At 48.0% G+C, this 15,668-nt stretch overlaps 1 protein-coding gene across 6 annotated transcripts in view; it reads left to right on the top strand.

Annotated features, from left to right (window-relative positions):
* Positions 1 to 282: 282 nt before the first annotated feature.
* The window catches only part of SCUBE2 (signal peptide, CUB domain and EGF like domain containing 2), a 73,057-nt gene continuing 57,671 nt past the window's right edge, over positions 283 to 15,668 (top strand). For all 6 annotated transcript variants that reach the window (XM_084772514.1, XM_084772518.1, XM_084772517.1 and 3 more), the window contains exons 1-3: positions 283 to 546; positions 1,681 to 1,803; positions 10,063 to 10,188. In XM_084772514.1, the coding sequence (XP_084628640.1) occupies positions 399 to 546; positions 1,681 to 1,803; positions 10,063 to 10,188 (397 nt within the window). In that variant the 5' untranslated portion in view covers positions 283 to 398. The remainder of the gene's footprint in view (positions 547 to 1,680; positions 1,804 to 10,062; positions 10,189 to 15,668) is intronic.

The raw sequence follows: 15,668 nt of genomic DNA, 5'->3' as shown, positions 1-15,668 counted from the left end.
AAAGTGTTGTTGGACGGGTACTGGGTCTGGGGTCCAGTGTCCCATTGTGTGAGGACTAAGCGGGAGCACTCTTGAGCTTCCTGAGACGACATCTGGCTGGAAGGACCTCGTCAAGTTGGAGGGCGCTCCGCGCTGGGGAGCCTAGGCTCAGCGAGCACTGGGCTCCGCTGACAGACGCTCCGGCCACCGCGGCCGGCCGCGCCCCCTCCGCCCCGGGCCGGGGAGGGGCCAGGCGGGCGGGGCGGCACCGGCGACCGTGTGAAAATGAGGCCGGGGCTCGAAGGCGGGCGGGGCCCGGGGTGTCTGCGGGCTAGGAGTCCGAGAGCCCGCACACGCCTCCCCGCTCCCCCGCCGCCGCTGCCGCGGGCTCTCCGCCGCTTCCCTGGGAGGCCGCTGCCATGGGGGTCGCGGGCTGCAGTCGGCTTCGGGAGGCCGGGACGCTGCTGCTGCTACTGCTGCTGCTGCTGCTGCCGCCGCCGGCGCCGGCGCCTCTGCTGGCCGCTGCGGTCTCTTCCAGCCGGGGTCGCGCCAACCGGCCGCCCGAGGGTGAGTGTGCAGCCGCGGGACGCACCTGGCACGGCGAAGGGCAGGGACGCCTGGGTCCCCTGGAGTGATCTCCACCCCCCCACCCCCGCCGGGAGCCCTCACCCTCCGTCAAAGCCGTCGAGGCGGCCAGAGGCTCCTGCTCCAGGCTGTTGACCTTTCCCGCGCTGGTACCTGTCGTTTTCAGGGTATCCTGAGAGTGCCTTCTGCCCAGATTGTTGCTGGCTGAGTGCGGTGGAGGGCTCTGGGGTTTGGAGTCCAACTCCCTCTTGTGTAGATGGGGAAACGGAGCTCGTGGCAATTTGGCTCTCTTTTCTCCTTTGGGGCTCATACGTTCCAGGATGAGCTGTACAGACGTCTGTGAGCAAGCATAGATCAGCTACTGTGCCAAGACCTGGGATGTCCCAAAGCCTCCAGCAGCCATAGATTAGAACTCACAGTCTGTTTTGACTGGACTTAAACTTCTTTCAAAAACCCTTTCGTTTTTATCTTCATATCCTAGAGTGATGTCGACCCTGAAAAAATGCTTTGGCTATGGTGGGTTTGCAGGGCTGGGGTCTTTGGGACACCATTGCTACATTGCACGGTCTGAGAGTTTAGGATGCTGTTTGTTCAGAGACCAGGGAAACTTTCAACCCCCCCCTCCCCTTCCCAAACTCTGAGAAAGCCGAGAGACAGCTGTCTTGGCGGTCTTCCGGAATGTTCTAGCCAACTCTGCTCTTCGTTCCTCTCCCTTAGCAGGCAATCTACTATACTCTTATGTGCCAGGCACGGTGCTGGCTTGGCATCAAAGACCTGGCTCGGTTGTTAGGGCACCGTGGAGAGGCGGGAGAGAGTGGACAGGGACAACCGTGCATTCTCAGTGCTATGAATGAGCTAACTATATGGGAGCATGTGGTGGGGACATCTGTGTGACGTTAGGGGATCATGGCTCACTTCTGGGAGGAGGCAGATCTGAACTAAGTCTTGGAGGCCAGTAAGGGACGCTTGGGCGATTCCACTCAGAACAGTGCACCTGGGAATGGGCCTGAACATGGCGTGGTTTATCCCAGGATGGGCGCTGGAGGAGTAGCGTGCGGTGGGCTTGTGGGAGGTGGGGGGGGGCAGCTCCTCACAGCTCGCTGTGTTCTTTTGTAGATGTGGATGAGTGTGCCCAAGGGCTAGATGACTGCCATGCTGATGCGCTGTGTCAGAACACACCCACCTCATACAAGTGCTCCTGCAAGGCAGGCTACCAAGGGGAGGGCAGGCAGTGCGAGGGTAAGTGACTTGGGGACGTGGGTAGGTGGGCAGCAGGGCAGCTACCACCTTCTTAGCCCCTATAGAGCATGCTGACTAAATGACCTGTCTTCTCACCTGCTCTTCAGATCCTCAAAGGGTGGGGACATTAGGTCCTTTCCCAGAACGATCACACTTTTTTTCTGGCTCTAAAAGGTCCTTTTGTGTAGACTCTGGAAAAGGAAATGCAATGGCACTTTGCTATCTTTTGGTTCTACTCACCAGGACAGGCAGACTCTCAGAGCTGCAAGCTTCCTACCTCCCTGGAGACTTAAGGACCGAGGTCTTCCTGCCTTTGGCTGTCTCTGGAGGATTCGTCCTGGCTGTGGTTTGGGGCTAGTTGATACTGGGAATTGCTGGGCTTAGAATTATACCCAGGTACCGCTTTATTTGAGTGGCAAACTCACCCTGTGCAAAGGGAGATTTTAATTCTTCGGAGCTCCAGACCTGAGATCTCAAGGCTGGACTCTGCCCACCAGGGATTATTAGTTCAGTGTCTGAACTCAGCCTCAGAACTGGATGGAAACTGCTCTCACAGAAAGATGCAGAATGAAGCTGAACGTGGTGGTGCATGCCTTTAATCCCAGCACTCAGGAGGCAGAGGCAGGTGGAACGCTGTGAGTTCGAGGCCAGCCTAGTCTACAAAGCGAGTCCCGGACAGCCAAGGCTAAACAGAGAAACCCTGTCTGGAAAAACCAAAAAAAAAAAAATAATTTTTTTTTTAAAATGAGAGAGAGAAAGAGAGAGAGAGAGAAGTGGAATGTTAGCTGTGACAGGTCTTTTTGGGCCATTACTCATTTTATGCATGGGAACACTGAGGACAGGAGACTTGGGGCTATAAACACATCATTAGCCTGTAGGTGAACATCTTTGCCTCAACTGCTGGTTTGTCATGCTTGCTTAGTCTGCAGCTGCCTCTCAGACAAGACATCCCTATAAAACTGATGAGAGGTAACTGAGCTCAGCTGTGGTGAGTCTTCTTGCCTCTGGACCCAACTTTGATGAGCGTATTGGAGGCCTCTTTCACTTTGAGAAATTTTTGCTGTTGTTGTTGGTTTCTTGAGCCAGGGTCTCTCTGTGTAGTCTTGGCTGTCCTGGACTCACATTGTAGACCAGGCTGGCCTCGAACTCACAGTAATCTTCCTGCCTTTGCCTCCCGAGTGCTGGAATTAAAGGCGTACGCCACCATGCCGGGCCACTCTGAGAAGTTTTAAACTCTTTACAACTTGGGGTTCACTCCTGGTGGGAGTTGATCTGAATGCCTGCAGGAATGAAACCTACAGAGTGAGTAAGAAAGTCTCATCTAAGGACTTGGAAACAGCATTAACTCCTTCAAGCAGGAGGAAATTTGTAACATGCGTCTCTTTGGGTGGTGTTTGGTGTCTTGGTTGATGTCTCAGACGACCCTGCCTCATCTTATGGCCTCTGCGAAGTCCAGTTCTTGGTATTGGGCAGTGTGTAACATCCAGAGGTACCTGGTGTGTGTGGTAGACATCCATTCTTGGGTTTTGCTGTTGTTCTTGTTTTGGTTTTGAATTTTTTGGTTTTTGGAGACCGGGGCTCATGTAGCCTAGCATGGCCTCAGACATACAGCCAAAGCTGATCCTCCTGCCTCTACCTTCCAAGTGCTGGGATTGTAGGTGTGTACCACCTCACCCAGCTACATCTTTCCACTGATTTATTTAGTCATTTATTTTTAATTATGTATTTGCACGTATCTGTATGTAAGTGTGTGCATACAAGGGCAGGAGTTCTTGGAGACCAGAGGTGTCAGATCCTTCAGAGCTGGAGCCCAACTGTGAGTGCTGGGAACTGAACTCACATCCTTATCAAGAGCAGTGCATGCTTTAATTGATGAGCCATCTCTCCAGCCTCTATTTTTCTTTTACTTTTCTAAAATTTGGTGGGTTTTTGTTTTGATTTGTTTTTATTTTGTTTTGTTTTGTTTTTCCAAGACAGGGTTTCTCGTGTAGCCCTGGCTGTCCTGGACTCACTTTTTTTCTTCTTTTTTTTCCTATTTTAAAATTTTTATTAATTTATTCAGATTACAACTAAATTGTTATCCCATCACTTGTATCGTCCCATTCCTCCCTCTCTCCCGCTTTCACCCTATTCCCCTCTCCTAGGTCTAAGACGGAAGGACACCTCCTCCCCCACTATATGGTCATAGGCTATCAAGTCTCATCTTGGTAGCCTGCTTATTCTTTCTATGAGTGCCATCAGGCCTCCCCACCAAGGGGTGGTCAAATATGGGGCATCAGAGTTTATGTCAGAGTCAGTGCCTGCTCTCCACATAACTGTGGAGAATGTCCTGTCCATTGGCTAGATCAGAGTAGGGTTTTGTTGTTGTTTTTAGAGACAGGATTTCTCTGTGTAGTCTTGGCTGCCCTGGAGTCACTTTGTAGACCAGGCTGGCCTCAAACTCACAGAGATCCATCCTCTGCCTCCCAAGTGCTGGGATTAAAGGTGGGTTTGTTGTTGTTGTTGTTGTTTTATTTTTTTTGAAAGAGAACTTTTCTTTTAGAACAAAAAGGTTGCAAAGCTCGTGGGTGCCCTTCACTCATCTTACCCCAATGCTATCACCTTAGCAAAAGCACTAGATAGACACCCAGACCAGGAAGTCAGCAATAGCACAATCTCATTAAGAAAACAACTGTAAACGTCATTGAAATTTCACCAGTTCTTCCCTGATGTTCGTGTCCGCACCATAATCAATTCCAGGTCCTGATTCACATCGCCAGGTCCTGTGTCTCTGTTTCCTCAGCCCTTAGTCTTTCTTTGTCTTTCACATCAACTTTTTTTTTTGTAAACAAAATCAAAACAGGGTCTCATGTAGCTCAGGCTCGCCTTGAACTTTCTGTGAGGCAGAAAAGATGATACTGCCAAACTCCGGACCATCCCGCCTCCACCTCCTAAGTGCTGGGACCACAGGCATGGGACACCACCGGGACTTATGTCGTACTGGAGACTGAATAGCGTCTCATTCATGCTCAGCACTCTTCTAGCTGAGCTACATCTCCAGCTGTGTGACACCAACACTTAAACAAAAAAGGTTTACTTATTTTACTTTATATGTATGTGCACTACACATGTGCAGGTGTCCGAGGAGGCTGGCAAGGGTGAAGGTGAACGGCCTATTGTGGGTGCTGAGACTGAACCTGGGTCCTCTGCAAGAGCAGCAAGTACTCTTGGTTGCCAAAGCCATCTCTTCAGTCCCAACATCGACACTTTCAATGAACACTGTTCTTTCATTTGCCTCGTGTTAAGAGGCAAAGGATTGATAGAGCGTGGCATGGCGGCTGAGACAGGAGGATTGCCATGAGTTTGAGTCCAGCCTTGGCTATACGCGGAATTTAAGACCAGCCAAAAGAGATTGTCTTTTGTCCTCTCGTGGTAGGATCTGCTGGCATTTCAGTAAGGCTGTCACAGACACCACAGGGACCATCAGCCATGTCTGATCTCACTGTGTTCCATCTGGGTGAGGCTAACCTTAATCACCTGGTTTAAGATGGTGTCTGTTGAGCTAGGAATGGTGGGGTGTGCTCTTAATCCCAGTACTTGGGAGGCAGAGACAGATGGATCTCTCTGAGTTTGAGGCCAGCTTGGTCTACAGAGCGAGTTCCAGGACAGCCAGAGCTACACAGAGAAACCTTGTCTTGAAAAACAAAACAAAACAAACAAATGATATCTAATGGCTTTCTCTACTGTAAAGTTACTATTCCCTTCCCATATTTACAGCGGGAGCATATTTGGAGCGGGTGCTTTTGAAATGATGCTGACATCCTTCCTCCCCCTCAAGTCTTTGTTCACTGATGTTAGCATCCGGCTGTGGACCTTGCCTGCAGTGGCTATCACTGTGGGGTGCACCTCCTTGAGACTCTGCACTGAACCCTCATTTATGCATCCATAAACTGGGCTTCTTTAAGGAAGATCTGCCCATTCTTGCTCATTCATCCATTCCTCCTTCTAGTTCACTGTCTACTTCTGTATATTGGCTTTATATCATTATTTATTTTCAAATTGTTCCAGCTCTAGCCATTGGACGCTCCTCCTCAGTGTTGCCTGTGTCATTTTGACATACTTTTTTTTTTTTTGGTGAGGATTTTCTAATATTTTGTATTGCAAGGTCCTCCACACCTTTCTTAGACTTTCTGCTTACCTTGGAATCAACCACTTCTCATAATGGGCTCTGGTTCCTTGGATGGAAAAGGGTAAGAAACCAGGACGTGGGTGTGTGGTGCTCTTAGGGGTGCCATTGTTTCCTCGGCCTCCTCAGTGCATGGAGCTAGGATGTCCTTGAATGTATACTGTATATTCATTTTTGTTGTTGCTTGTTTTTATGAGACAGGGCTATTTTGTAGCCCCGGCTGTCCTGGAACTTTGCCATGTAGACCAGGCTGGCCTCGAGCTCACAGAGATCCACTTGCCTGCCTGCCAAGTGCTGGGATTCCAGGTATGCACCCCTGTGCCTAACTTATTTATTCTTTGTTCTTATTCCTCTGCATAACATCAAAAGCTATGAGCAGTGCTGACATTTTGAATTTTGAACTAGTACCAAGTCTCTCTGGCCTTCTTGCAGCTTTTTCCTCCCACAGTGAGAAGTCCAGCTCTTGCTGTTTTTTTTTTTTAATTTTTACATATAAATACAATACACTACATACAACAAGAAGAACCATGAAACAATCAGGAATTATATAAATGTTACATTCTTAGTGTTTTTGCTATTTGTATTTGCCAGCCTTGAAGAAGACATCTTTCCTATCCTGGCGTGTCTAAAATTCTGAATGTAAATCAATATCTATCATATCTCATCATTATCAACTTAAACATCTATCTGACCTAAAAACATCTCAACCCCTAAACAACTAAGATTAATTGTAAAACTAAACTATCTGGTCTTCAACCCCATCAGAGACTTGAGAAGGAATAAAATTGATTACCTGAGTATACCGGGAGTGCAGGTTAGCGGCTTCCCAAATGAGAAGATGACAGAGACAGTCTGCTACCTGAATAGTCACCCTAAAATTCTCTCTAACATTGGAGCATCTTCTTCAGCCTACTGGCCCAATATATCTGACAGACATATTTGTGAGGCACCTGGTTAAGTTTTAATTCATAGTATACTTAGTTTTAATTTTATTTCTTGGGTTTTCAAGACAGGGTTTCTCTGTGTAGCCTTGGCTGTCCTGGACAAGCTTTGTAGACCAGGCAGGCTGAGAACTCACAGAGATTCCCCCTGCCTCTGCCTCCCTGAGTGCTGGAATTACAGACGTGCATATACTTACTTTTTTCTTTCTGTATCTTACTTATATCCATTCCCACCCCCCTGACCCCTCACCTCCTGGTTATTTGTTTGTATTATGCACATAAACAAAACCACTGCATTTCTAAGAGTCAAGCTGTACCAAATTGGTATCCTCAAAGAGGCGTGGTGCCTTCCTGTTCCCCTTACCCTGTCCCGTGACGCCTCTTTCCATCCTTCCCTTCACACCTGTAGTTTCCTGTCTACTCTTCCTTTGTGTCTTTTATACAAATAAGCAAATAGAAGCCTATTTTCTTTGTCAACATATTTTCAGATGCATCCCGTATGTACCATAAATGTCACCAATTTTATATATACAAATCAAAGGTTTGTAATAAATGTGTAAACAGTTGTCTGAATTGTGCAGCCGTATGTACAGAGTTCTCAAACATTTTGCTTTCTCAGTAATATCCACTCTTTACACTTCATCCTCAGCCCTTCCCCAGGAACAGCTAACCAGTCGCGATTCCTGGGCTCTTCCCAGTCCCCCTACAGCTAACCAGCAGCCTGTCCCCAGCGCCCTTCCTGGATGCCTCATATAAATGAACTCATGTAATCCAGGTTCCTTGTGTTTGGATTATTCCTGTTAGAATGCTGCTTTTGAAGTAGTGTCATGCTGTAGTCTGCAGCCACACGCCATTCCTTTTTCTCACTGAATAAGTAGTAGTCTGTTCTACAGAGCTACCACAGGCTTTGTTTGTTTGTTCTTGAGACAGAGTCTTTCTATATGATCCAAGGTGTCCTCAAACTCACCATGCAGCCCAGGCTGGCTTCAAGCTTGTGACCTCCTGTCTTTTTCCTTTATTGAAAATAGATTTTTTGGGGGGCTGGAGAGATGGCTCAGTGGTTAAGAGCGCTGCCTGCTCTTCCAGAGGTCCTGAGTTCAAGTTCCAGCAACCACATGGTGGCTCACAACCATCTATACTGTGATCTGATGCCCTCTCCTGCAGAAAAAGCACTCATATACAATAAATAAATAAATTAAAAAAAAAGAAAATAGATTCTTTTTCCTCACATAATATATCCTGATTACAGTTTCCCCTCTCTCTACTCCTCATAGTTCCTCCCTTCCTTTATGTCTCTCATTAGAAAACAAAGATGCTTCTTCCTCCTCCTCCCCCTCTTCTTCCTTCCCCCTCCCCCCTTCTACTTTTTCTGAGACATGGTTTCTCTGTGTAGCCCTGGCTGTCCTGGACTCATTTTGTAGACCAGGTTGGTCTTGAACTCACAGAGATCCGCTTGCCTCTGCCTCCTGAGTGCTGGGATTAAAGGCATATGCCACCATGCCCTGCTCATATAAGCTTCTTAAGGGATAATAGTAAAATAAAATAAAAACTAACAAGACAAACAAACAATTAAACAAACAGAAGGAAAAGGACCCAAGAGAAGGCACAAGAAACAGATTAGGTGCAGACGCCTGCTTGTTTATACACTCATAAAAATACAACACTGGAAAAGTGAGAGAGAGAGGAATGGGCTGGGAGGGAAGATAAAGTTAAAAAATAAATAAATAAATAAAGGAAAAAAATCCCTGACATGACTTTATGAGACAGGGAACCTTCAAAGATGCCACTGAGTTCATTTTCTGTTGGCATCTACTGCTGGGGACAGGTGACCTACCTTTAAAGTGGTTCGTTTCTTCCGTAGACTCCCTTGGAAGAAACTAAATTTTCCTTTGTAAGTGGTTATCAGCTGGAGATAGGTGTGTCCACTTCTTTCAGCTCCAGGACCCCATCTGGTGCCGACCTCTGCAGGCCCTGTGCATGTTGCCTTGGTCTGTAAGTTCATATCTGTGTCAGCCCTATGAGTTTAGAGGGCCTTTCCTTGGGGTGTTCCAATCCTTCTGTCTCTTACACTCTTTCTGATCTCCCCATTCCAAAAGGATCCCTGATCCCTGAGGGAAAGGATTTGCTGGGCTGATGTTCCAAGGTCTTTCACTCTCCGAATAATGTCAAGCTGTAATGCCTCTGTATTCGTTTCTGTAATCTTAGTTTTATCTCATGATTTCCTTATCCTGACACTGCTGTTTTAATAAGAACAGCCGTATAGTAAGTTCCTCTGGATGTTCCCAAGTTGTGTAGGCTCTTTTGAGTCTCTTTATTCCCACATAAACTTCACACATGTTGAAATGTTGTATGCAGGTGTGTGTTTGATGGTATCTCGAGGTTAACATATTCTAGGCCTTCTTTTAAATTTTGATTTGTTTTCCATTTATCAGTATATTCTATTAATTATTTCAAATCCATTCGCAGAGACCGTCTTCATTCTCTTTGAGAGTTATATAGTATTCCATCAAGCAAATACACCACGGCTGAACTAGGGTTTCTAGTGCTGTGATGAAACACCATAACCAAAAGCGATTTGTGGGGGCAAGCCTTTATTTCACCCACAGTTCCACATCACTGTTCATCATTGAAGGAGGTCAGGACAGGAACTCAAACACCTTGGGGACCTGGAGGCAGAAGCTGGTGCAGAGGCCATGGAGGAGTGCTGCTTCCTGGCTTGCTTCCCATGGCTTGCTCAGCCTGCTTTCTTCTAGAACCTAGGACCACCAGCTCAGGAATGGAAACCAACCACAAGGGTTGCCCCCCTCCCTGATCAATAACTAATTAAGAAAATGCCTTACAGTTGAATCATATAGAGACATTTTCTCAATTAAGAGTCCTCCTCCCCTCTTAGATAACTCTAGTTGGCGTGTGTTGAGTTGACATAAGACCAGTCAGCACATACCACATCCATTAAACAGTTCTCCTAAGTATGGACTTTTAGGTGCTTCTAGTATTTTGTAATTCCAAACACTATAATGAATGATTAGTGCTTGTTTATTTTTCTGTTTGGGTGGCTTCTAGGTAATGGGAAGGCTGGCTAACAGGTAAATGCATACATATGTCTCCCAGAGAAATAGCACGTGCTGGGCTCACTTCTGTTTTATTTCTCAGACATAGATGAATGTGACAATGAACTCAATGGAGGCTGTGTCCACGAATGTCTAAATATTCCGGGCAACTATCGCTGCACCTGTTTCGATGGCTTCATGTTGGCTCATGACGGTCATAATTGTTTGGGTAAGAAAAACAACATTTGACTGTAACAGTTTTCATCTCCTCACCCTCGAGAATCCTCTTTCTTTTTGAAAACTTACTCATGATAGAAAAAAAAAAAAAGGAGGGCGTGGGGTACGTTTTGGTCAGTAGAGTGCTTGCCCAGCACGCAGAGAGTCCTCCTGTTCCATCCCCAGCGCTGCAAACCAGACAAGGTGTTGCCCGTCTGTAACCCCAGCTCTGGAAATAGAGGCAGGAGGAGCAATAACTCAAGTTCATTGTTAGCTACATAGCAAACTTGAGGCTAGCCTGGGCTACATGAGACCCTGTCTGTGTATAAAAAAAAAAAAAAAGACCAAAAGATCCAAGGGTCAGAGAAATGTAGGTTTTGGCCCCTTAGATATTGGCTTATGTGACAGAAAATGAGGTAGGCAAACTGCTTTAGTCCAAGGGGATGGGTTGTCATTGCTGTTTATTGATTTTTCTGACTTCTGCCCTTTACACCTTAGGTGTTCTGTTGAAAAGATCCCCGATATTCTTTAAGTTCTGAGTCTCTATTCTTTATGTCTTTATTCTTGCCTCAGATGCATGTTGGGTCACAGCCAGCCAGATCCTCACAATTTCTTCTTCTTCTTCTTCTTCTTCTTCTTCTTCTTCTTCTTCTTCTTCTTCTTCTTCTTCTTCTTCTTTTTTTCCCCGAGATAGGGTCTCTCTGTGTAGCCTTGGCTGTCCTGGACCCGCTTTGTGGACCAGGCTGGCCTCGACCTCACAGCAATCCACCTGCCTCTGCCTCCCGAGTGCTGGGATTATAGGTGTGCGCCACCACGCCCGGCTTTTTTGTTTTTTCTTCTTGAAAGACTAACAAGCACCCTCCAAGACTTCCCACAAGGCAGAACTACGCACTGGCACTTCAGTCCCTGAAGTGAAGGCTACAGAGGGTTACCACAGCTCCTCACGAGAGCTGTAGAGCAGAACTTAGAGGCCCGGCGGATGGAGCTGGGCTTGCACAGTCTGGGAGGATGCAGCACACAGGCAGGTGCTTATCTACTCTACAGGAAAGCATTGTGCAGATGAGCCTCACTGCGGCTGACCTGCTGGCCAAGGAGGGAACAACTTGAACCAGGCTCTGTGTCTGGGGAGCAGCTGTTCAAATTTTCCTTTATAGCGTGGTAGGGAATAGTCACTTGACCCGATGCCTTGAAGTCAGCTGAAAAAGCTCTAGAAGAGCTAGGCATAGTGGCGCACACCTTTAATTCCAGCACTTGGGAGGCAGAGGCAGGCAGATCACTGTGAGTTCGAGGCCAGCCTGGTCTACAAAGTGAGTCCAGGACAGCCAGGGCTATGCACAGAAATCCAAAACCAAAACCAACCAACCAAACAAACAAAAAAGCTCTAGAAGTGCGAGGGAAATGGCACAATTGGTAAAGTATCTGCTGTGAAAGTCTGAGGAGCTGAGTTCAGATCCCCAGCACCCGAGTAAAAGCCAGGCATAGTGGTACATGCTTGAAATCCTGGCACTGATGTTCCTTGGAGCTCCTTGGTCAGATGACTTAGCCCAGTTAATGAGCTCCATGTCCACTGAGAGACCCTGACATAAAATACAAGTTGGAGAGCACCTATGGAAGACACTTGACATTGACCTCTGACCTCTAGACACCCACCTGAACACCCCTTCCTCTCTCTCTGAGTCCAGGCTTAATTTGTGTTTGAAAGGTTGGTCCCTGGAGTGGGTTGGGGGTGGGGGGCGTGGAGGAGGAGGAGGAGGAGGAGGAGGAGGAGGAAGAGGAGGAGGAGGAGGAAGAGGAGGAGGAGGAGGAGGAGGAGGAAGAGGAGGAGAGTGTTTCCATTTGGGATTCAGTCCTGATGTGACATTTTAGTATTATCTGGTGTGGGCCTTTTCTGTCTGTGCCACCATGAGAGAGGCCAGACTCTGAGTGCACAGACCATGTGCCTGTCAATCAGACATCATGGGAAGGACCAAAAACTCCTCCTAAGCAGGCAGCACCTCAAAAGCATCCAGTTGGAGACAACCCTGAGAGCATGAGAGCAGAAATAAATCACAATGAATTAAAAACTCATAAAAGACTTCAATTTGTTGGACAACATACACACTAGGGGCTTGTAGTGGTTGTTGTTGGTTTTGTTTTTCTTCTTCAGGGGGAAGATTTATCTTTGCTTTGCCCAGAGTGTCATTTTGAAGGTTGATATCCGATGGCTGACCCTGGCATTACTGTGGGGTGGTAGCCTCCTCAGAACCATTCAAGGACTAACAATGTCAGCCAGGGCCAACTGGAGCTTTCTGAACACAAGCATGCCCATGAATTTCCAGGCCTAGAGTCTTGCCTTAGCCAAGATGGCTCAGCAGGATGCCCTTGTCACCCACCTGGGGTCTCTTCATGGATTCTGCCAAGCATCTGCTTTGTAGAGACCACAAGCATCCACTGAGCATGTATTCAACGGCTAAGGATTCCTTAAAGGGGAGGTAGTAGAGCATTAATGTTTTGCCTGCATGTATGTCTATGTGCGGGTCCCCTGGATCTAGAGTTACAGACAATGTGAGCTGCCATGTGGGTGCTGGGAATTGAACCCAGGTCCTCTGGAAGGACAGCCAGTGCTCTCAGCCTCTGACCCATCTCCCTAGCTGGTTGGTAGAATGTTTAATTAACTTGCACAAATCCCTGAGTTTAATATCCAGCCCATGAGAAAGCAGGTATAGCGGCACACACCTGCAACCTCAGTATTCTGGAGGCAGAGCAGGAGGATTAGGAGTTCGAGGTTATCCTTAGCTACATAGTGATTTTGTGGCCAGCCTCGGCTACATGGAACCCTGTCTTAAAGAAGAAGAGGAGGAGAGGCAGAGGCAGGTGGATGGCTGTGAGTTCAAGGTCAGTCTGGTCTACAAAGAGAGTTCCAAGACAGCCAGGGCTATTACAGAGAAACCCGGTCTCGCAAAACAACCAAACAAAAAACCAAAACAAAACACAAGACAAAACAAAATAAACAAACAAAAAAAAAAAAAAAAAAGAGGAGGAGAAGGAAAAAGAAGAAAGATATGAGGGAATGCTGTCTGTGTTGTCTGGGTGCTGGGAAGGCAGGACCAACACACAGAGGGACTTCTCTGGGCCTGCACACTTTGGAACAAAACACTTCCTCCAGAGTGGCAGGTTCCTGTGTTCTCTATGGCAAGTCTCTCCCTGTGGCCAGCCTCGTAAACACACATTAGTTTCAAATACAGAAGCCAGCGTGCAAGCCTCTCAGGATCTCACAACACGTGGCTCTGAAGCCCCCAGCTCTGTCGTCTGGGAAGCAAGTACACAGGAAATGAATACAGCTCCTCCTGATATCCGAGTTCAGCCCACCTGAACTCAGTTCCCATTTATGGCAAGTTGTATCACAGCTATTTCCTTCTTCTGAGAGGTTTCACCACTGCCCAGGCCTCACCCCAGTCCAGTTACATCAGTGTCTCTGGAGGATGCAGCCAGGCATCTGGGGGCTGCCTCAAGACAGAGCCTGAAGACAGCCACTAGCTCCCGTCCCACATCCGTCATGCGAGCATGCGTTGTATTTATGCTAGCTCACTGGGTCACCCAATCTGATGACACATTGCTGATTGCTTGGAAAGTGACACATGGGACAGGGCTGTTGTGGCTCAGGAGAGCTTGCCTTCAGGCATACAGGGAGACAGTCCTCCCTTGCTCACCATGAGCCCTCGTCACAGAACACCTAGGCCAGGTGTCCCGGCACAGGCGTCCCTCTGGAATGTGCTTCCTTCGCCCTTTGGCACAGACAGGGCAAGTTTGTCAGGCTTCAGGCGATGGCGGCAGTCCCATCAGTTTAGGAGAACGTTGCTCAGGAGTGTAGGAGGACCCATGCCTGTAAGATCTGAAACTTGAAACCAGATAACAGACATTTAAATGTGAGTTTTCTGGTTACAGATACACCCAGGAGTCAGTGATAGGCATAGAAGATATTAGGCTGGAGAAGTTGGGTTCTTTTTTTTTTTTGAATCAGCTTTCTTCTTGAGCCTTGATGATATCTGAGCTATCAGATTCTAGAAGTTTCTTCCCTTGCTCTGGTCATCTGCCCTGTGTTGCTTGTTGCTCATCCATTGACTAGTAATGGACGTTACCTTGTCCAGTGCTCTACTAATTACTATTTTATGTTATTGTATTATAAAAAAATATATATATATACCTACCAGGAGTGCACAGACTGGTGGGGACTCACAGAGAGTACTGAGAGGGCAGTCCAGTCAGAGGCTCAGGGTAGCTGTGCCAGAGTCTCAGGCCACAGTGGAAGGAAGGTTCCCTTAGGAGTGAGTCGTGGTAACAGTCAGGGCAGCCCAACTTCCTGCCTTCCCAGGTCCTGGGGACTCCTGTTGACTTCTCTGCATCTTCTCTGGCCCTGGCCCTGCCCAGAATCCTCCCCCCTGCTTGCACCATGCTGCTCCCTTTCTCTGCTTTCCCACATTCCTGGCCTTGGCCCCTCTCATCTTCTACAAGTGTTGCCTGCCCACTACTCCTCTCCTCCTTCATGCCTGCTGGACCCTGCCTTGCACCTCAGTGTGTTAGGATAGCTTTCTCTACCTGCGGTGGGGGGTGGGGTAGGGCGGAAGGGGGGAAGGGAGCAAAACTGTGTTTCCATTTCCATTTCTGAGACCAGAGTCAGTCTTCCCTATGTGTCTTTCTGGAAAGCCTTCATATCCTCTAAGGAGCATCAGAAGAGTGATACTCTCCTTGGGGCATCTGGTCTACCCAGGAGTTGTCTATGCCTGCCTCTTCGCTTACCCCAAGGGCAGCCACTCTGCTCTGTCTCCTCCCACAGCACTGACTTGGGCTGTCTTGGGTCCACACATTTTTCAGACCCCAGGTTTTCCTTTTTTTTTTTTTCCCTGTCTATCCCTACTGCTGTCTTAGATTTCCCAACGAGAGGGCTTGGCTATGTCATCCCACTCCAGTGAAAAAGAAGTTCCTCGACTTGCTACTTAAGACCCAAGCAGCATTAATCTATCTTCCTGAATGTATCCTCCATGTCTCCCAGGCTCTAGCCAAATGAAATGACTCACTGCTCTCCAATATACTCCAAGCTTCCCAGCCTCTGTGCAAGGAAGGGGAGGGCTCTGGCCCTTTAGCCTGGAGGCAGTCTCTTTTCTCCAGGTTTGTAACCGTAGGGATCCTAAGAGCCCATCCTTTATCAGCCTTTCCCATAAAGGCTAGCCCAGGATCGTGCGCCACCTACCTTTCCCGGTCCACCCTTGTCTTATCTCAGCATCCTTTGTACTTTGTCTTTCTCCCCCCTGAAGGCATTCTCAGGAAGCTAAGCATTATCTCGTCCATCTAGCACTCCGCTTCAGAAAGTGAAGGTGTTCCACAGCCTTTGTGTTTGTCTCAGGAGCTTGACTTGGCGAGCCCCCCCCCCCCCCCCCCCGGCCCACGGCCCCATGGGGGCTGGGTCAACCAAACACTGGCTCCTTTGGCTCTGGCTTGGAGAGTTTCTGTGATAGA

Source organism: Acomys minous (genome assembly GCF_964271855.1).
Source record: "Acomys minous genome assembly, chromosome: 2".
NCBI classification, from domain to species: Eukaryota; Metazoa; Chordata; class Mammalia; order Rodentia; family Muridae; genus Acomys; species Acomys minous.
Note: the sequence above shows the minus strand (reverse complement) of the source record. Positions and strands in the feature narration are given on the sequence as shown.